This window comes from Numida meleagris, chromosome 10 (genome assembly GCF_002078875.1).
Source record: "Numida meleagris isolate 19003 breed g44 Domestic line chromosome 10, NumMel1.0, whole genome shotgun sequence".
Taxonomy (NCBI): Eukaryota; Metazoa; Chordata; class Aves; order Galliformes; family Numididae; genus Numida; species Numida meleagris.
Window position 1 is genome coordinate 18,098,050 of NC_034418.1, and position 20,166 is coordinate 18,118,215.

The 20,166-nt window shown below is 55.6% G+C and overlaps 1 protein-coding gene across 3 annotated transcripts in view; it reads left to right on the forward strand.

The window, feature by feature from the left end:
- ZNF469 (zinc finger protein 469) overlaps positions 1 to 14,106 on the forward strand; it is a 191,727-nt gene extending 177,621 nt beyond the window's left edge. For all 3 annotated transcript variants that reach the window (XM_021408829.1, XM_021408827.1, XM_021408828.1), the window contains exon 7: positions 374 to 14,106. In XM_021408829.1, the coding sequence (XP_021264504.1) occupies positions 536 to 12,748 (12,213 nt within the window). In that variant the 5' untranslated portion in view covers positions 374 to 535 and the 3' untranslated portion in view covers positions 12,749 to 14,106. The remainder of the gene's footprint in view (positions 1 to 373) is intronic.

Genomic DNA, 20,166 nt, shown 5'->3' on the forward strand with positions numbered 1-20,166 from the left:
CTGAGGGCTGCAGAAGCCTTTTGCTGCATGCCCTGCCCAGCTCTGAGTGTGGCCATACCCCAAAATCCAGGGCCTCTTTTGGGATGCCTCTCCCAGCCCTGCTGTCAGCCCTCCCCGGTAATCCGTAGGTGGAGCTCTTCTGTCATCTTTTTCTGCCTATGTTGCTAAGAAGTGAACAGAAATAGCTTCCAAGGGAGGAAAAAGTGCCTGGCTCAGCAGCTCTTGTGAAGGTGAACTGCTCCGGGCGTCCTTTGAAGCACAAAAAGTTTCACTCTGGGGGTGCTCACGGGCTTTCACTGCTCAAAGCGCAGTGGGAACGCGTCCTGCCTTGCACCCATTTCTCACTCCGTGCCATTTCTTCTCTTTTCTGCAGGTCCAGGTTAAAGGATGCGGCAACACCCCACCGGTGCCCGGCAGCCCACAGCACCCCGTGTCCATCCCCGCACCCGGCCCCGCAGCACCGTGCCATGACGGGCAGACAGGAGGCGGCAGCAGGACGGGTGCACGGGGCCGTGTAGCCCCCTCCCCGGGTACCATGACTGGAGAGACCCAGCATGCGTACAACATCAGCGAGAAGAGCGAGGCCGGCCCCAAAGAGCAGGACAAGGACTTTGGCTTCGAAGGCTGCAGCGAGAAGGATGGCAGAGGGCTCGGCGGCACCGAGGGGACGTCCTCATTCGCCGCCACCAAGGATAAGGAGCCCCACAGCCAGCGGGAAGCCGTGATCCGACCGCAGCAAGTGGGGAAGATCGACTTCAAATCCCTCCACAACAACCCCAAGTTTGCGGGTGAGAGCGGTTGGGGCGGCATCAAGGGAGGCCCCCAGTCCCCTCCTGGCAAAGGGCGAACCCGCGAGCGCAGTCGGCGCGCAGGGAAGGGCGAGCGGGGCCAGCACCAGCTCTACCGCCTCAGCATCGCCAGTGCCCGCCCCGGCCCCACCATCGGCATCGCCTACCCCCAGCAGAAGGTGACCCCCCCAAAGGCACCCGACACCGGCCGAGGTCCCGCGGCGGGCACTTACCGCTTCCACGCACCCAGCGTCCCCGAGGAGGAAGAGCTGAGCTTCGGCCGCTGCTTCCCCGAGGCAGCTGCAGGTCGTACCTCCGCCAACTATACCTCACCGCCCCACGGCCCCAAAGGGCAGCCCCCCGCCGGCGTGCCCCTCAAGAGCCCCGGCACCAATGGGCAGCTACATTACTTTGAGTTTCAGGCGAACGGGGCCAACGCGTGGCCCTCTTCGGAGAAGAGCTTCACAGGTGCTAGCTATGGGGTCAAGCCCAGCTCCTTCCCTGAGGGTGGCAAAGCAGGCGGCCACTCTCTCGGCACTTTGCCCTTCCAGTTCCCCTTCCAGCTGCTGCACGAGGTGGGGAAGGAGCCATACCGCAGCGATGCTGAGTACCTGGATGTGGCCATTGCTACCGGGCAAGCGGCTCACGGAGCATTCAGCTTCCATTCATCGTCTGCCCGCGACTGGCAGGAGGAGACGCCGAGCGTCAGCCCCTTTGAGGGTGCATGCCCCCCAGGCCGGCTGTACGGTGTGCCCCCGCTGCTGGCCCCCCTGCCTGCCCCACACCGCAGCCCGCTGCCGTGCTACAAGGGCAGGAGCGAGCATCCAACCGACCCCAGTGGTGCTCTCTCATCCTCTGGTGCTATCGACCAAAACCCAAGCACTTTCCAAGAAAACCAAGCTGTTTTTCCGTCTAGTTTACACTCGCCTAGCGTGCCAAAGCCAGTCGGCAAGGGGCAAGCCTCAGCCAAGGACAGTGTGCCCAGCCCGCGGCTGCTGCTGCAGAGCAGCCCCCTTCGAAGGAACATGCCACCCAATCTCTCCCAAGTGCACTTTCAGAGCAAAGCCTATTGCAGTCCCCCCACAGGCAGCACGGGATCGGTGCCTTTTGAGACCAGCATTCCTCCCCCGGCGCCCACCCACCCCCGACTCGTGCAAGCCTGGGGAGGGGCCGCGAAGGTGTTTTCCCCCATGGACCAGAACTCAGCACCTTATTCGAACCCTGTTGGAAGCCAGTTCTCCTTCGAGTGCCAGCCTGGCCCCGAGCAGAGGCAGCACAGGCAGAAAAGTGCCAGAATGCCCTGGCAGCAGATACACCTCGCTCCCATGGTGCCTGCTCCCAACAGGATGGAGCTGCCGAGACCAGTCCCCAGCCAGAAGCTCCCTTTCCCTCTCGGCACCCCGGAGTGGCCAGGCAGCAGCAAAGCCCACAAAGGGCCCCCCCTAAGCAGCCCCTCAGGGTACCACAGCAAAAAGCTCTTATCAGGAGAGAGCCTTGGGGCACAGCATGGGGACTCCACGTCTGTGGGTGCTTTTTCTTTTGACAGTGGCAAGGATCCGGGGTCTCCCAGCTGCGACTTGAGAAGCAAAGCCCTCTTCTATGGCATGAACCAGGCAGGGCCGCCTCCCGCTCCTCCTGCCTCCAGGAGCTCATCAGGCTCAGCACTGGTCCTGCCGCCATCAGCCTTGGTGGCCACCTCCCCATGTGAGTCCCCGCTGCCTTCCCCCGTCCCCAACCCCACCTGTGGCAGCACCTGCTCCTCGCTCTCCCCCATGTCCAGCAGCCCGCTCAATCCCGGCTTTGATGATACCCAGATGCCCACGGCACTGGCCCCTTCACCCTTCTTCCACCACCCGTGCCATCCCAAGGAGGGCAGCAAAAGCTTCCACCCCTCCGAGGTGCTGAGCTCAGCCTCTCTCCATTACCACCCCCAGGACCCCACCAAGCCCTTCCACTTCCCTCCTGACACCCTAAAGGATGACAACCTCCTGAAGTGCTCCCCGGAGAGCCCCTTTCAGAAACCAGGTGTGGAGGTAGCCAAAAGCTGCTTGGAGGAGTTGGATGGGGGCACCCCTCCACCACCACCCTACGCATCCCATCACTTGCTGGCCGGCTCGCTGAGCAGCGCCAGCCTGGACCAACTGGACGTGCTGCTGACCTGCAAGCAGTGCGACCAGAACTACAGTAACCTGGCCTCCTTCCTGGAGCACCGCCAGTTCTGCGCGTCCCACCCCGAGGCCAAAGAAGGACGGCGAGCCCCCGAGCCCCCCAAGCCACCCGCCACCATGCCATTGTCTCCGGACCCCCAGACCCACTTGCTGGCACTGAACAAGGGTGAGGAGTTTCTGTTGGATGGGGAAAGCAAGAGCGAAGGCAAAGAGGATGCGCTGAAGGGCGGTCTCTTCAATGGACTCACTGCCAGCTCGTTGCCGCTCACCGCCTCCGACCTGGACATCGACGACGCCAAGTTGGACAGCCTGATCACCGAAGCTCTCAATGGCCTGGGCTACCAGTCAGACAACCCGGAGATCGACAGCAGCTTCATAGATGTCTTTGCCGATGAGGATCTAACGGCAGTGAAGGCTGCCGGCAGCGCGGCGTCCCACAAAGCGAAGGAAGGCCTGGCCTCAGAGAGCAAGGTGAAGTACACAGCCGCAGAAGAGAAAGGGGTGGGCCAACCCAAGGATGGTTACTGCTCTGCAGACAGCCAATGGGGCAAGGAGCAGGCAAAGAGGCGAGCAGGAAGGCAGCACACTCACAAGAGGAGGCCGGCGCGGAGGCTGGCAGCCCGCGAGACCGAGCAGACAGAACCAGTGGTGGAGGAGAGGACGTCCAGGCCAAGGGTGGGCAGGAAGAACAGCATTCCACCAGCATCCTCCAGGCCAGCCTCCAGCCAAAAGCAGCCCAAGAAGCTCAACCAGGAGCCTCAGGGTGCTTCCACCAAGAGCCCCAAGCCACCTCGGTTCTCCATGAAGGAGGTGAAGAAGAGGAAGGCCCGCAGCGGGACGTGGAGCAAGGAGCTCATCCACAAGATCGTGCAGCAGAAGAACAAGCTCCACCAGCTGCACACGAAGAGCAGCAAGCTGCCCACGCTTGCCGGGAGGCCGGCACCAGGTGCCCAAGAGGGCCGGCTCCAGGAGTATGAGTACATCTCTGACTCGGAGGAGGAAGGAGCAGCATGCAGCAAGCTCCGTGGGAGGAGAAAGCAGGGAGCAGCATTTATGGGGAGAGCCAAATACGGCTTCAGCAAGAAGTGCCCAGGGAGAGGCGAGAGAGCCAAAGAGAAAGATCCAGCCTGGAGCTACAGCCGGAGAAGAAACCGCCAGAAAAGGGAGGCACCGGTGCACAGCAGTCTCTCCAGTCCAGAGACTGCCAGGAAAGGGGACAGTGCTGGCAGAGCCTGCAGGCGCAGCAGCCAGTCATCCATGGGCAGCAATCCCAGCGCTTGCACCAAGACTGGCCCCAGTGAGCCAGAAAGCAAGAAGGCAGGTGTGGTGGGGACAAGGTGCTCAGGCAGCCTGGCACTGACACCACCAGCTGCACTCGGGCATCCTGAGGACAGGAGCCCAAAGACGAGCCAGAAAAGCAAGGAGGACTTTTCCCGAGGGAGCAGGCAGGTTGGCTCAGCCAAGCCTTTGGTGGCAGTCTCCAGATCACATCTAAGTACCGAAGCAGATGCTGCTGCTGCAGGGGATGCAGAGGAGGATCTGCTACCACAGACCCAGGAGAGGCAGCTGCCCAGCACGGCCACCTTGGGCAGGAGCCCCATCCAGCTCTCCCATAAGGAGGCAGAAGAGCCTGAAGGAGGGACAAACCCCATAGGCGAGGTGAGAGAACCCACCTTGGAGGCTCAGGGCTCACCCAGGTCAGCAGTGGTCATCCAGAGGCAGCACTTTGCCCCATACACAGGCGATGCACTCAAGTACCACGCAGAGGAGCTGATGGCTCCAGCCCATGGTGGGGATGAATCCAGCCCCAGTGCCGCCTACTCTGCTGGGGAGGCACCCAGGCTCAGTGACAGTGGGAAGGGCTACACCATGCCGGCCGCCCCATTCAGCGATGATGCTGTGGGAATGATGCTTGCCAAAGCGCCCGATCCATACGTCAGCAGTGACAACACCTTTTTTGATCCCAAAGGCCTTCCTGCTCACTACGATGCCAATCTCTTCTCAAAGCCACCACCCTTGGGGCCCTCACACATGGAGGAGATGTATTTATGCCGAGAGGACATCAACGCTGGCTCCTTCGAGCAGAAGCATGCCAGCGTCTCCCCCTACACCACAGAGACCCCACAGACCAAGATCTCCTCCCCTCTCAGCTTCGATTCCTCTTCCATTTTTGGAGAGCTGCCAGTGGCCGAGTTCGATTCACCGCTGTATGAGACGGTGCCTGCGAGCAAGGACAGCTACGTGACAGCGTTTGCCTGCTCTGGAGGTGCCCCCAGCAAGCCATTGCCCTTCGAGCAGCCATACTCAACGTTCATACAGGAGAAGGACTGGTCCCTCATGGAGGAGGTGGCCCCAATGCTGCCTGAAGACGTGGCTCCTTTCCATGGCCTGTCAGTGGACAAGCCACTCACCAAGAAATTTCCTGAGGAGGGACCCAACCCCGCCAGCCAGCTGCCTCTGCCAGACAGGATGACAGATTACAATGTGACTTTCATGAACAACATATCAGATGATGAGCTGGAGATCAAGCGCTTAGTGACGGAGCTGGAGAGTCAGCTGCAAACCAGCAAGCTGAGCAGTGAGGTACCAACCACCCCACAGAAAGGTGAGCATCACGCTGCTGCGGCCCCACGGGGACAGGCTGAGTCCTTCCCATCCCTACCCAACGAGCCGGGGATGGGTCACCAGAAGGGGCTCTTTGTGACAGATGACCTGGGCAGCTCGAACCTCCTGGCCACCAAGGTATGCGCTGGGGACAGGCTGGGGGGCAAGATGCCAGAAGTCACACACAGAGGCTATGAGGGAGGCAGGGAACCCTGGCACGGACCTGCAGGGTTCGTCTCGCTGGATGCTGGGATGTGCACGCCAGCCCCTGCAGATGGGTTTTGTCCCATAAAGAGCGAGGAGCAGCTGCAGGGAGCTGAGGCCACTGAAGGAAGTGACCCCAGAAAGATGGAAAACGAGTCTTCCTCCAAAAGCCCACCCAAGTCATGCGCACCGGACATGAATGAGGTGCCCGTCTACCCTGCAGACCCCACTGCAAAAAGCCCTCCTGCTGCCACCGACACCGTGTTCCCTGAGACACTGGAGGCAACCAAAGCTGGCGAGGACAGCCTGCCGCCCCTGGCTCGCACACGTGATGCTGAGAGCTTCCCCTCACCGGGCAAAACAGGGACACTCACTGCAGAGCTGGAGAAGTACGATGCCTGTCTTCCAAGCCATAACCCTGAACAGGGCTTTCAGGCAGATCCAGACCCAGCTGCAGATCTGGTCTTCTCGCCTCGCATCAAAGATGTCCCAGACGCAGAAGAAAGACCCTTCAGCAAGTCTGAGGCACCCAAAACGGTGAGGAGTGCCGTGGATTTCAATGGGGACAGCAGTGGGTCTGTGTTGCTGGAAGAAGCGGAGGAGAGGAAGAGCCCTGCAGCCTTCCTGGTCCCCGGGCATGGAGACAGAGGCAGCAAGCACACAGCACGGCTGCTTGACATGCTGAGCCTGCCCAAGCAGAGCTCTCCAAAGACCCCCCAGGACACCAACCCGCTGCAGCAGCTCCAGCTCTTTGTGGCACGGACAGTGAAGAGCAATGAGGAGGAGCTGCTGCTGCCTTGTTTTCCCATGCTGCTGGCCCCCAGCCACCCCACTGCCTCCAGCAAGGGCCAGCCAGAGCAGAAAGAGGAGAGCAATGATGGGGAAAATCAGACATACCTCCCTGCCCCAGGGGAAGGGGATGGCCCCGTGGTGGGCAACGCAGAGAGCATCACTGCCCCTGCTAAAGATGCTGTGCTATTCCCTGGTGCTTGCGAGCAGCTGGAGTCATTCAGTGCAACGGGCTCTTACAGTGCGAAACTATCCACATTTGCTGACCCCGAGCTGCAAAATAATGTAGCGGAGCTGCAGCACTTAGCAAATGAGCACACGGAGCTGAATGACATTAATATCCGTGCAGATGGAGCTTCCCCAGAGCACAATGACCTCTCACCACTCAAAAGCACAGCGGTGACCCTGCTGTCAGGGCAAGGAAAGAAAGCTGATCAGCTCGTGGAAGAGCAGGAGCCAGATAAAAACAAAGCGACCTTGGCATTTACAAAACATGAGCAATCCCATTTAAGCCATAGCTTGCTGGAGAAAGAAACGCAGGGCAGCACGTCCATGGAGATGCTGGGGACAGATGAGGCTGAATGTGGAGTGTGGTGCGAAGGAGGTGACCCTGATGTGCAGGTGTCAGGATCCGTGCAAAGCAAGCACATGAGAACAGGCAGCGCTCCCAACAGCCCCACCAACACACTTGGTCCCTCCAGTGAGCTCCAGGTACATTCCCCCTTGCTGCAGGACCCAAAAACCTGCATGGTAAATGCAAAACTCCCCAGAGAAGGGAACAGCAAGAAAAAGTCCCTCCGTTGTCATTATGCAGATGAAGCTCTGGCCACCCTGCCCTCGCCAACGAGTTCTTCCCACCCCAAATACTTGCAGAGCAGTGGGACCAATGGAGAAGGGTCCCCTGGTTTTGGCAATCAGCTCTTAGAAGAGAAGAACGCATGGGGGATGGAGGGTCCCCGTGAGCCACGCTCTGCTCCCTGTTCACCACCTCTCAGCCACAAGAGTGTTGGGAAAGAAGGACCTGAAAGCGTTGGTGATGTGCTGCCAGGCTCTCCTTCTAAACAAAGCCAAGTGCGTGCTATCCCAGATACAGCCATTAACTCCATTCCTCCTGAAACTGCAAACTACCCAGCCCAGCCCGTGACAGATCTACTGCTGATCACAGACAGAGAGGTAAATCTAAATCGAGAGAAAATGTTTGAGAACGGCTCCGGTGACAGCAATAAGCATCAAAATGACCCAGAGACTCTGCCCAGTGGTTTTGTTGCTCTGCAGGTGCCTACTGCTGTCTGTGGAGGTCTTAAAAGGACTGGAGATCTCAGTCCCGCTGAACTCAATGACCACCACTCAGACACTGCAGAGGTGGAAACTGGTGATCTCTCCAAAATCACAGAGAACGAGGAGAAGAGTTTAAAAGGTGATAATCCCAAGAGCCATGGGGCTGAGCATGGCGGAGAAACTGTGAGTTGCTCACTGAATAGCACAGACCAAAGGGAGAACGACATGTGTCCCAGTACTCCAAACCCTTCCCAGCATGATCCCCATAAAGAAAAGAACCCTGGCGTGCTCCAGGTCACCTGTGACATCTGCTCAGCCTCTTTCCGCTCCAAGCCTGGCCTGACCAGGCACAAAGCTGTCAAGCACCACGTGAGGAACAGCAGCATGCCACAGCCCAGCAAGGCTCCCAGGTCCACCCTGATCCCTGCAGACCAGACATCAAAAGCAGCAGCCCAGAAAGGCCCCAGGAGGAGCATGAAGTTGGTCAAAGAGAAAACCTGCAGCTCCCAGACACAGGCTGACGTGGCTGAGCACGTTCCCAAGAAAATATGCACCGGACTGGAGAAAGAGCCTAGCTCACAGATGCAGGAGGTGGTCAGCAGAGTGCTGAGCGACCTCAGCGTGATATCACTGGAGATGTCCCAGGAGCTGCACCACACACGCTTTCTGCACCGGGAGATGGAGGCAAAGGGGCAATGCGTGGAGGCAAGGGCAGCAGGGGAGGTGTCAGCTGGGAAGCTGAACTCAGGCAGGCAGGGCAGGAAGGGGGAAAAGGGCAGAAGGAGCCAAAGCAAAGACCTTGAAGGGGTAAATGGCAATTCCGAGAAGAAGCTGAACAGGAAAGTGAGACGAAGGAAAGCAAAGGCATTTCCCAGCAGACACGAGCCTGATGGTCCCTGTGAGCTGGAGGAGAATTCGGGTTCTCCCCCTGCTCTCCTCAGCTCCAGCCTGCCCAGTGTCATGAAGGGCTTGCATGAGCCAGGTGGTTGCATCTCTACAGAGGAACAAAACAGGCCCAACTCATCCCAGCACCCTCTGAATGCAAAACAGTCTCCATGTGCAGCTGAGCTCGCAGAGGACCCAGGTAACAGGACAGTGTCTTCGAAGGAGATGGCCAGCAGGGAGCCAGCAACGGGCACGGCTGCCTGTCCTGAGGAGATGGAAGATCCAGATCAAGTAGAAAGTAGCACACAGGCTTGCAAAGTGTGGGTTAGTGGGTTGGTGAAGCAAGTGGGGGAGGGATTGGGCAAGGTAGGCAAAGAGCAGCATCACAGTGCCAGCAGCGTGGAAAAGATGGACACTGAGACACAAGATGGTTTGGGAGGCAGCAGCAATGGGAACTGGAGCAGTTCTCCACAGAGTCCTCCATCTCCTTCCCATGGGGTCCCACTGCTGGAGACATATGATCTGGAAGGCTCCCAGATGTCCCCCACGCACAATGCTCTGCAGCCCGTGCCAGCAGCCAGCCCCACATCTGCGGAGCCAAAGCACTGGGCGAAGGCAGAGCTTCCACCAAGCAGGGAGCACTCACTGGATGAAGACTCCACATTCTCCCAGCTATTTCCCAGGGACGACCAGTTCATCCGGAGGAAATGCACGCGGGTCTATGGGAAGCGCAGCAAGAAGCCCAAGCCCATCAGCGAGGCAAACCTCCAGCCAGCAGGTGCCATCGACCTCTTCACCATCCAAGTAGCGTCCAACCTCAGTGACACCAGCTCCTTCTGTGTCACCAGGGAGGACCCTTGTGAATATGAGACCATCTCCATTGACAATGCCTTAACACTCAACATGTGTCATGGCAACAAGGCAAAGAGTGGAGAAGATGTTCCTAGTGGATCTAAAAGTGTTGCTTTGAGGTCAGATGGTGAGAAGATCGACCAAGAGAAGGAGGTCATTGACTTGGAGGACAACATGCTAACCTTCTTGTGCCAAAACAGCCAAATGGACAGTGTCCACAGCATGAACATCTGGGGCAGTCTAGAGAAGGAGGATGAAAGCCTGTCTGCTGAGATATTTGAGGCCCCAATGGGCCTCAAGAGCGAGCACTCGCTTGGAGAAGTGAGCTCCGAACCACCTAACCTAGTGGAGGAACCCTACAACGGCAGGGTGAGCGAAGATTCAGGCTCTCCTGAATTCCACACAGTCAACATAGAGAGGCTGAATGCAAAGCTTAAAATGAGAGAAGTGTGTTTCTTTGGCCCTTGTGAAGATCCTTCTGGGGACAGCAGCACCTTAAGTTTCAAGCCGAAGCCAGGCCAGCACAGCAAGCATAGCAGGAGCAAGCTAGAAGATGGGAAGCTGAGCAAAAACCGTGGTGACATCACCATCAAGGCCAAAGACAAGCAATACAAATGCAAGGTCTGCTTCCAGTGGTTCCTGACACTAGGAGAGCTGGATTTCCACAAGTTAACACACAACCCATCCCCACCGCCCACCTGCTACATGTGCGTCCAGCGCAAGTTCAGCTCCCGGGAACAGCTGAGGGACCACCTGAAGGAGAAGCATGCCAAGAACAAGGCAGGCCTGTGGGCTTGCGGGATGTGTCTGAAGGAGATTTCCGACGTCTGGATGTACAACGAGCATCTCCGGGAGCATGCCACACAGTTTGCTCGCAAAGGACAAGCGCAGAAGTCTGTGATGGGCCTACCATCTTGCTTTGGTGAGGACAGTGATGCTGTCACCCATTTCCTCAACACCATCATGTGTCGGAAACCCAGCAGGTCATCCCGGCATGCTGACTCCAGCTGCAAGCATGCGGTGAGCAGAGAGAGCAGGAGCCCCAGGGAGCTACCCCTTGAGCAAGAGGTCAAGACGATGAAAGAGCCCTTAGAAAGCAGCACTAAAGTGAAGACACCTGCACCCAGCTCCTCCAAAGCATCTGCCAGCCCTTCTCCAGAGCGTACATCAAAAAGTGAAGGGACTCCAAAATCTGTCCCCATGCACCCAGACTGCAAGGATCCTTCCAGGGACTGCCATCACTGTGGCAAGCAGTTTCCCAAACCCTTCAAACTCCAGAGGCACTTGGTGGTGCACAGTTTGCAAAAGATTTACTTGTGCCACAAGTGCCCCATGTTCTATCAGGAGACCAAAGAGCTTCGAAACCACCTCAGCCAGGAGCATGGGATTGTGGAGGAGCAGGAGATCAAGCACACCACGCTGTATGCCTGTGAGCTCTGCGCAGACGTCATGCATGTTATCAAGAAGTCCTTCATATGCAGCATGTGCAACTACACCTTCTCTAAGAAGGAGCAGTACGACCGGCACATGGAGAAGCACCTAGTGGGAAGCAACAAGACTTTTAAATTCAGAGGGGTCATGAGGCCCAGCACTGCCTCCAGAGAGGGCAGAGAGAAGGGCAGGGAGGACAGCTCTCTGCAGGAGCCCGTGCCACCGAGCAAGAGGAGGAAGGTTGCTCACCACAGCAGCTCAGCCGCTCATCTCAACCACGCTGGTGACCTGCAGTTGGTGGAGTCTCCAGCTGGCCCCAACTTGCAGCCTCCTCCTGCCTCCTTCCCTACAGCCTCCAGGGACCCGACGGTGCCTCTGCCCCAGACCTCAGTGAAAACAGAAGAGCTGGTGGGTGACTTCTCTGACCTGCTGGCAGAGATGGAGAAATCTCAGTTTGACACCCTGCCTCCACCCCCCTGCCTCTCCCCATCTTTGCCACAGGCTGCAACAAACGGCCCGGAGCTTGGCCACATCACTTCCCTGTCCATTGAGGAGCTGGAGAAAGGCGTGTTTGATGGGAAACCACTTCCTTTCTTGGACTCGCCTGAGTTTGGCATTGACCTTGCTGGGTTAGCTTGCAACCAAGCCACAGACCAAAAGCTGTCTCCTCCACACCTCACCGAGAAATGTGACTACGCTGATACTTCTAAAAGAGCAAGCATAGGCAACAAAGACGAATACATAGCAGGACTTTTGGAAAATCCTGATGCAGCCACTGATGCCATGGATGGGATCCCATTTCTTCAGCTTGCCAAGAAGGTCTCAGAGCTTCCTTCCCCACGAGCAGAGGCTCCGCCAGCCAAGGAGACCCACAGGACACTGTGGGGCAACCCCAGTGAGGCCTCCTCTTGGGAAGGAGCATCCAAAGCCACTTCTCCAGGGTCTGCCCACCACCCCCTACCGCTGAAGGACAAGACGGCGTCGCCTGCACTGAACAGAGCTGCCAAAGATTCGGCCCTGCAGAAGAAGACCACAAGTGGGGAGGCTGCTCCTGAGGAGGGCCAGCAAGGTGGTGTGGCGAAGGACAAACCCGTGCCCGAGGCCAGCACCAAGGATGGCAGCACGAGCCCCAAGGACCACGGTGGCACCCCCAGCAGGTCCACAGGCCACCAGGCCCGGGGCGAGGCAGCCAACAACAGCACAGCCAAGCTTCATCCCAAGAGGCGGAAAGAGCACAAATCCCTGAGCCACCGGGGCAGTGCCGGTTCCCGGGAGAACATGGAGGGGGACGGCAAAAAGAAGAAAATGCGGACACCGGGTCTGTCCAGGAGCGAGGGCTCCGGTGAGCTCAAGCGCAATGACTGGAGCAACGGCGAAGGCCCGGCCTTGTCCCCCGGGCGGAGGGACACCCACTGCAACAAGCTGCTGCCCAGGCCCCGAGTGGGCTCCCAGCTGAAGAAAACGGTGCCTGATGCTTGCAGCCAGAAGAAGGGGGAGGTGCGGCACGCCAACGGGGACGTGCGGCGGAGGAAGGCCATTTTGGGGAAGAGCCTCCAGCAGGTGTTGGCCAAAGGTGCGGTGCAGGCCCCACGCGGCTCACTGCATGGCCCGCGGCCTGCACGCGGCACCAGGCCCGCCGGGCCGGCCAGCTACCGCACCGCCGAGTCCCAGAACAACCTGCTCAGCCAGCTCTTCGGGCAAAAATTAACCAGCTTTAAGATTCCTTTAAGAAGAGATACTTCAGAGTAATTTATGGAAGTGACTTATGGTGATCCGCAGCTGCTTTCATGGGGTTTGCAAGGGAAAAATTATCAAAGCATTAAATTCGTTTGTGTAGCATGATTTTTCTGTCTAGCTTAAATGAACTTGCACTGCAGCCTCTGTGAAATAGTTTGCTTTGTGTCTACTAATCTACTTTAATTCACCTGATTTATCATGCAAATGCTAGAACTTTGATGTTGCTGATGATTTTCATGAACTGAAATTGTAATCGCTTTGGGCAGACTGAATCGTGAAGAGCAATTGCTTTATTGCAGAAGTGCTGAGGTTATAAGGATACTTGCAAATCTCAGACCCTTTTGAGACTGTGTCTGTGTTATCTTTGTACAAAGTACTTGAAGAGATGAACTTCATTCCGTAGACGTCTTATTCATAAGGTGCAGTACACTGTAGAAAGCAAATTTTTTATTGAAGATTTTGCACAAATAATCCCGTACAATTCATTTAATTGGGAGCTGGCCTAAGAGCTGATACAATTAAAAAAAGAGAGAAAAAATTAAATTAAGCATCAAGCATCCCATATTTTGACAGCCATCCCTGGGAGTTGGTTTCTACGTCGTCAGGAGAACCCCGAAGGCGCCGGGGCCGTCCGAGCGCTGCCGCCGTCGCTGCCGCTCTTTGACCACTGTAGACGATGCGCGCGGAGGAGAGTCGCCGGCACACTGCACCTTGACACTTGTGACAAACTCTTGGTTTTTAGGGTTTGGGGGGGAGGGTTTTGGAGATTTTTTGTTATTTTGTTGTTGTTGTTGTTCGTGTGGGGTGGTTTATTTTTTTTTTTTTTTTTGCGCAACGACAAAACTGTGCCAATTTACCGCACCGCAACGGTACTACCCGAGTGCCCTCAACGGTATCACTTCTACCCTATCTTACTGTATTGAGTTAGTGGCTCTATAGGTATCCGCTTTTACTATGCAGTTACTGGTGCTATTCTTCTTTTGTAATGTGAATACAGACTTCCTTGATTGAGAAATAAAAGGGAACCGTTAGGAAGCAGCCGTTACCCGGATGAGAAAACAAGGCAGGAAAATCAAACGTTAGGGACAATCCTGTATGCTGGTACTCCGTAGTGTCGCGAAGGTTATGTCACGCCCAACGAGCACGTTGTACAACCGAACTTTCGAACCAGAAAGAAATCTCAGGTGCAAACGAGGACATGGAAGATAACTAAATACTATTGAAACACTCCCAAGTCAAGGAGGTGAAGTAATGCACTGATGTGATATGAACAGTCAGAGTACTTTGCGTCTGTCCTGCAATTTTGTTTTGTTTTGTTTTGTTTTGTTTCAGATTTAAAAGGAAAACAAAAAAAAAAAAGAGGCTTTATTCTGTTAATATGTATCTTTACAATTCTTTGTATTGTATAAAAATATTGTAGGTAATTTACCTTGGGTGCAATGTGTTATGTCAAAAGTTTTTATTTTGATATTTTGTCAGAGAAGCAGAGAGAGAGCAGGAAACGCCGTTTTATGATGTTGTATGTGTGCTTTTAAAGTGCCTCTTTAATATTGTTAAATAAAGTATGAGATGAAAATATGGGGTGGTACTGTAAAATCATACGTGATTAATCTTTTCAAATATATTCCAATATTTTCACAGAAATTCCCTGTCTGTGTGGCGTTTGTGGGCTCTTTCTCCCCAGCTGTGCCTGCCCCTGCTCTCAGCCCCAATCCTGACCCAACCACAGCACGCTCAGTTTCATTGCAATAATTTGCACAGACATGGAGCTCGTGCATCTCCCAACCCATCTGCAGCAGTATGCTTGGCTGCGTTTTGCATTTTGAAGCACCTCTGCAGATGCATGCTCAGTGTTAGCATTCATTTCGCCCCCAGCAGAAATTCGTTCCCATTTTATGGTGCCCATTTTCCAGAGCTACTGCCCAAACCCCATCCACTTGCTCTGGGCCCCAGAAGAAAAGGATTGGCTTTGCCATATCTTTCCTGCTCTTGACTAGCGATGGACGTGAGCTCACAGTGCCCATCGCCAGCATCCTCATGCCCTGGTCCCCACCATGGGGACATCCAAGTGGCATCTGCAACACACCGCCAGTATTTTCCATATTCCCCTTGCCTTTCATAGAATCATAGAATTATTAAGGTTGGAGAAGTCCTCTGTGAACCACAGAATCACAGATTTGTAGGTGTTGCAAGGGACCTCTGGAGATCATTGAGTCCAATTCCCCTGCCAAAGCAGGCTTCCTACAGCAGGCTGCACAGGTAGGCATCCAGATGGGTCTTGAACATCTCCAGAAAAGGAGACTCCACAACCTCTCTGGGCAGCCCATTCCAGTGCTCCGTCGCCCTCACCATGAAAAAAGTTATTTTGCATATTGGTGCCGAACTTCCTATGCTCCAGTTTATGGCCATTTCCACTTGCCCTGTCCCCACAGACCGCTGAAAAGAGGTTGGCCATGTCCCTTTGTCTCCCACACTTAAGATATTTATAAACAATCACCAAGTCCAACCACAGAGTCATTAAGGTTGGAGAAGACCTCTACGATCGACGAGTCAACTACAGAGTAATTAAAGTTGGAGAAGAACTCTATGATCACCAAGTCCAACCATAAATTCATTAAGGTTGGAGATGACCTCTACAATCACGAAGTCCAACCATAGAGTCATTAAGGTTGGAGATGACCTCTATGATCACCAAGTCCAACCACAGGGTCTTTAAGGTTGGAGAAGACCTCAAAGATGACCAAGTCAACTACAGAGTCATTAAAGTTGGAGAAGAACTCTATGATCACCAAGTCCAACCACGGAGTTATCAATGTTGGAGATGACCTCTACGTTCACCAAGCCCAACCCCAATCCATCCCACCATGCCCACATACCATGTCCCCAAGTGCCACATCTCCACGGCTCTGGAACACCTCAAGGGATGGGGACTCCACTCACCCATCAGAGGTGACATAGTACTGCAGGGATCAGGTCCAGGTGGGGAAAGCTGCCCCACTTGGTCATCCCCAAATTGTCCTCGAGACGACCTCTGCTATGCAGCGCTGCAGTCTGGAGGTGGGAGGCTGACACAAAGCCGGGCGTATTACGTTCTTTAATTACTGTTGCAATCATAACATTTAAACGCTGTCAATGAGAGATAGCTCATAACCGCGGGCTGGAATCCTTGCCACTTGGGGCTTGTAACTAAAACTGCAGGATTAATTTGATTAATTGATAGAATTATTTTCCAAACTACTCTTTTGTTTATGGAGGCTTAAAATGCTCACCGCCCGCACCCTCCTGGTGTGTTGCAGAGAGGAGATAAAGCGGCTGAAAATAATTAGTATGGCTTAATTTAGGGGAAAAAATAACCTCAAAAGAATTTTGCAGAAAATTTAAAGCAGCACATTTTACTTTGTTTTGGCAGGAAATATTATGGAGTTGGAAATGGGACTTTTATGTTTTCTCGCTCCTATATTTCAGCAGGGCTGCAGCCCTACCGGGGAGAGGAATATTTCACTCTGCTTTCCTGCTGCAGCTCTTCCCTCCCGCACCTCCAGCTTCACAACATGGAAAAATCCCACTGAGAGCAACAGGTTTGCTGCAGGCAAGTGCAGGAAAGCTGTGCAGGAGCTGCTCCAACTTTATTCCTGCATGCCCACCCCATGCATCACTCCCCCAAACGCTGCTCAAGCCCCAGACATCCTCCCTGCAGCACTTCGTGCTCCTACAGACACCACTGGAGCCCTGAATTCTTCCTTTCATCCCTCCAGAGAGACAGCAGAAGAAAATCCCTCTCCGGTACATCAGCTCCCAAGCCCTGTGGTTTGCTGACTGCTGCATTATCTGTGCGTCACTGGCATGTTAGACACTTGGCTGATTGCAAATGCCCCTGACAGCACGATTCCAGCGAGGAAGAAAGTGATAGGTTGGGATGGGAAGGCATGGCATGGCATGGCATGGCACAGGATGGCATGGCACGGCATGGAATGCTTCTCACTACTGCAGCTTAACTCACTGTACCTCTGGGATGCTGCATGGCATCCTGCAGCCATGGGCACAGCCCTGCCAACAGCCCCACTCTGAAACCGGGGTTCCCACCACATTAGGATATTTCCTGCCTTCTTTCTCCCATCCCACGCTTTCTTTCTTCCAGCTGCTTCCAGTTTGCTCTCAGAGCCCCCCCAGATCCAGCTGCCTTTCCTGAAGCTGCGCACCCAGGTTCCCACACTGCAGGTGCTTTAAGCCTCTCTGCTACGCCTGGCGGATAACGGGATCCACCATGGTTGTCATGCTGCTGGCACGGCTGGAGATATTTTTTTTGCTTGAGTCAAATCCGGCTGCTCCTTGCACAGCAATAATTTAAATCCTGTCCCTCATGCCCCCCCTTGACAGGGATCACATGCAGCCTCAGGTGTGCAAATTGCACATCTGAATGCAAGCAGGATGGGGACGTGATGCTCCATGCTCCATAGAGGTGCAGATTTAAGGGCCAGTGTAGAATAGGAGGGAAACCTGAGGCTGGGGTGGGTGCTGAGTGCAGGGGTGGGGGCAGAGGATCATCCTGCCCCTGACCCAGGGATGGGGATATCAGTCCATTTCAAGGCTGAAGCATCATCCCCAGAACAGACAGCAGGATGGGAGAAAAAGAAGAAAGAAAACACACCAAGAAATCACAGAATCACAGAATAACCTGAGTTGGAAGGGACCTGCTGGGTCCGATCCCAAATCCCTGGGATTCAAGGCATGAGGTGGGGAGCTTGTCTGTACATTGCCCATCACCGAGGAGCAATCTGCACCCTTCCTTCAAAGCCCAAGCCACCATGGCTTGGCGCAGCAGGTGACAAGTGGCAGCGGGGCGGTCTGGGAGTGCCGGTAGGTGGCAGGGCCCGCCCAGCACCCAGCGCTGCGGGGCACCCCGGATGCAATTCCTCCCTCTTTGGACCAAAAGGCACGCACAAAAGAAATAAAATAAAAAGACTTTTTGCAGCCATTCCATTCCTGCAGCCCCATCAGAGAACCACTGTGCCACCGACCGGCACCGCTGCGGTTCCCCATGGGCACCCAGCACCTCTCGGGGTGCACCCAGCATCGTTACCCATGAAAGATGGCCGAGGCAGCGCCCAAGCTTTTTCCATTTACATTCCTCTGCCGACACATCCTCTCTAATAATATCACCCCAGATTAATTGGCACTAATACAAATGTACACAGCTCCATAAAAAGATGTCACCTCGCTCACAATGGGGGAAACGGCTGCTCGCGCATTATCTCTGCTCTGCAGGCATGTAATTCACTCCTCGGGAAAACACGCTATTTATTCTGTTACCCTATAACAATCGCTCTGCAAACACCAAGGGTTGGGGGGGGGGAACCCGAGAGGAGGTGCAGCCGCTGTCACCCGCACCCACGAGGAGGTGTCCCCACGCAGGGACACCCCATGCAATGGGGTGGGACACACAGCACGACGGGGGATGCTCCTGCGCCAACAGATCTGATCTGAAGCAACTGCAAATTCTGAGGCCTGGGGGGATCTTTGAGGGTTTGGGAGGGTGCCAAAAAGCTAATTAAAAGGACACTGGCAAGGAATGCGCAAAGGGAAGGACTGCAACCTGTTCCCTCCCCCTGGTGCTGCATGCTCCTTCCAGGTTTTGGGGGATTCTTGCAGGACGAGGTGCAGTCACGGAGCCTGGGAGGGGCTCAGGGCACCCACGCAGGGGGGTCTGTCCCCGGGGAGCTCTGTGGGGCACTGCACTGATTGCCATAGTACAAAGAGCAGGGAGCAGCCAGCGTTTCCCTGCCGGGCTTTGCACACGGGGAGAGGAAATGTGGGCTACGGCCCCCCAAGGTCCACACATGCATTTGCATTGCATTTAATTAAAGGCTCCGCCTAGCTGTCACCCAGGGAGGATGCAAGATGCTGTGGGGATGTGACATCGGTGTCCCCAGCACCCCAACCTCAAAATACCACGTGGACCCCCACGGGTGGCCTCACAGCCCCATCCCCTGCCAACCCCACGGGGTCTTCTCCACCCATGCAGGGAACAGGCAGCCCTTGAGGCCCTACGTAGACGTAGCAAAGAGGTGCTAAATCCCACTGCACACAAGAGCTGTAGAAGAGAATTAAAGGGCACTGGACACAGCCACTTTGATGGTCTCCAGGAAAGCTGCAGTTCAGGGCCAAATGAGGTGAAAAGTGGTGTGGGACGTATAGGGGCTGGACAGAGAGCAGGGCAGGGAGCGCTCCACAGCATCTCCGCCCTCAGTGGTTCCATTTTTTCCCCTGGAACTCTTCTTAATTCCTAACTTAATTTCTTTTGACATCCTCATTGCTGGCTTGACCTCTTTACTGGAATCATGTGCTGCTTAAAACTCATTATCCCACCATTGAAACAGGAAGTTAATTAAAAACCCTTTAAAAAAGAGGAGGAAAAAAAAAATAGATAGTGAGGAAGGAAAAAAAAAGAAAGAGGAAAAGAAAAAGAAAAAAATAAATGCACACCACACACTGGGGGAGAGGTAGGGGAGGACATGGCCAAGCAATGCCATGCCGTGCCATGCCGTCCCATTAAGGGGTCCCGCAGTTTCCAAGGGCTGGATTTTGTTGGCACTGGTTATTTCTGACAGCAGAAATATTCCAATTATGGATCCATGACAGAAGCAGCCCCCGCTTGCCCCCGCTTGGCCCCAAACTAGCTGCCTGTGCTGGCACCAAGGGCTGGTTTAGAGGTGCCAACACCTGTCCCCATTGTACCCTGGTTTTTCCCCACTGCCCTGAGCCGGGGACCCTGCTGGGATTTTGGGGGCTCTCCATCCTCAGATGGGTCTGGAAGAGAAGGGGGCACTGCGGGAACACCGAATTTCGGGGGGGGGTGGGCAGGACGAGACGTCACCCTGCAGAGCAGATGTCCCTAGATGTCCTCGGGCACAGGGGCACAGCGGGATGGGGCTCCCCATAGCGTAGGTCCCCTCTGTGGGGGCTGTGTGGGCTTGGGGAGTCTGGGACTCCAAGGGGGAACTCAAGACCCACGGTGTTACCCCAAAACCGTCGGGGGTCTCATAAGGGGACACCGGAGATCCCAAAAAGCTGCGTTGCGATCCCAAATTGGGAGGGGTCGAGGCGAGGCGGGGCACGGAGACCCCAGTGGAGGATGAGGACACGCAGGAGGGCTTAGGGAACCCTCAAAAGACGAGGGCAAGACCCTACAGGACCAGGGTAGGACCTCAACGGGGCGCAACGACCCCCTATCCCGGCGCCCACCCCCCCCGCACGCACGCACAAAGCCCCGCCCCGCGCCGCGCGGCACTACGCCATCCGGTGGGCGTGGCCTGGCGGGGGGCGGCGGCCTATGGGCGGCCGCGGTGGGGGAGGCCACGCCCCCGTGGAACGTTCCGCGCGTTTGAGCCGTCCCGGGCGCCCCATTGAGAAAATCCCGCGGCGGCGGCGGC